At 22.9% G+C, this 1,587-nt stretch overlaps 1 protein-coding gene across 1 annotated transcript in view; it reads left to right on the forward strand. All coding sequences in view use genetic code 6, as the record gives it.

Annotated features, from left to right (window-relative positions):
* Positions 1-219: 219 nt before the first annotated feature.
* TTHERM_01732490 (von willebrand factor type A domain protein) overlaps positions 220-1,587 on the forward strand; it is a gene marked incomplete at both ends in the record, with an annotated part of 1,757 nt that continues 389 nt past the window's right edge. Inside the window, 4 exons of the mRNA XM_001025797.3 lie at positions 220-837; positions 988-1,356; positions 1,406-1,432; positions 1,554-1,587. The exon at positions 1,554-1,587 is cut by the window's right edge and continues 389 nt beyond it. Of these exons, the coding sequence (XP_001025797.3) occupies positions 220-837; positions 988-1,356; positions 1,406-1,432; positions 1,554-1,587 (1,048 nt within the window). The remainder of the gene's footprint in view (positions 838-987; positions 1,357-1,405; positions 1,433-1,553) is intronic.

The raw sequence follows: 1,587 nt of genomic DNA on the forward strand, positions 1-1,587 counted from the left end.
CCCAATTAATATTCTTTGAATTTAGTTGGACTCATTACGGAAAATAAAAAAACTGTTTTTAAGAACTACCCAGTTTATGGCGATAATGAGCTTTACGAAAAACTTAAGCAAATCTTTGAGGCTGATTGCTCTATTGATGGATTGCAATCTAAAATTTCATCTTTTTTCTTAAACTTAAGAAAGTAAATCGACTAAAAAATAATACTTAAAGAAGAACAAATGATAAACTAAGCAAAGTCCATATAGAGCTTTAATGAACAGGTAATTATTTAACATAATAAATTAGCCGAAAAGGAATAGCTTAAGAATATCATTACCAATTTCAAAGATGACCTTGACAAGTAAAATGAGCTTTTTAAAGAATTGTTCACTCGAATTTCTACTAACTAGAAAAAATATTAAGAAGAATTGAATGAAAAGATTGATTTCTTCGAAACTTAAAAATCAATGATTAATTTTGAAACAGCAGAAAGTATTAACTAGAATATTTTGCAATTAATTGATTCAATTGATATGTTTGTTATCAAAAACTTTGAAGATCTCAAAATTGATAATTCAAAAGAAAAGTTAGAATTTTATGTAAAAGATATTTAAAGTAAAGACAAAAATGAAATGACAACAAGCTAGATAATAACTAAGCTAATTAGCAATAGATATAATTGTTGCTCTCAGGAGTTAACTAAAGAATTACAAAAAATAGTGTTCAAGTTATCAAACAGTATTGATAGAGTTGACATTAAAAACCTTTTAAATGAAGATTTATTAGAATTTGAATTTGATAAAATGAATGATGAATAATTTGATTAAATTAAGGAATTGTCTAGATACTTCATTACAGTAATATTTCTATATTAATTTTATGTACTTCATATCAATCAATCTTTAATAACTTCATAATTACCACCCCAAAATAAATTTTAAATCTTTAACCTTAAAAGATTATATTATGAATTATGATTACTAAATTTTAGAATTTGATGTTAATAGGGTAAATAAGAATTAGATGAAAGACGTGACAATAAAGATAAATTAATTAAATTAATATCAAATAAATTTAATTTCTGTTCAGAATCTTTTCTTAGCAATTTATCAGCTCAGTTTGATAGTTTTCTTCCTATAATTAATTAAATTGACTTCAAAGATTACTTACAACCTGACAAGACTCCAATAAATTTTAGCAAACTTACAACTAAACAAATTGATAACTTAGAATAACTAACTAATAAAATATCTTAACTTACTGAATAGTTTGGACAAGCTTACTACAATAGTACCTCTCCTATTCTTGAATAATAAAATAAATCATAATTTATTTCAAAATAAATAGGAAATAATAAAGATATTGAATAGTTACTTGTAAATTATCCAATTTTTGAAACTATAAATTCACCTTAATTCAATATAGAATTTATCATATCAAATTTCAGAGATAGTTAATAATTAATTTTAGAAAAAAATAAGCTATTTGGCTATATAGTAAAGCAACCCAAATCATTAAGTGGTTAAATATTTACTAGAGATAAATTAGATCCTAACTTAAATTATATTTTTAGATGTAAAGTCAACAAGAATTTAAATTGTCAAAAT

Source organism: Tetrahymena thermophila (genome assembly GCF_000189635.1).
Source record: "Tetrahymena thermophila SB210 genomic scaffold scf_8254160, whole genome shotgun sequence".
Lineage (NCBI taxonomy): Eukaryota > Ciliophora > Oligohymenophorea > Hymenostomatida > Tetrahymenidae > Tetrahymena > Tetrahymena thermophila.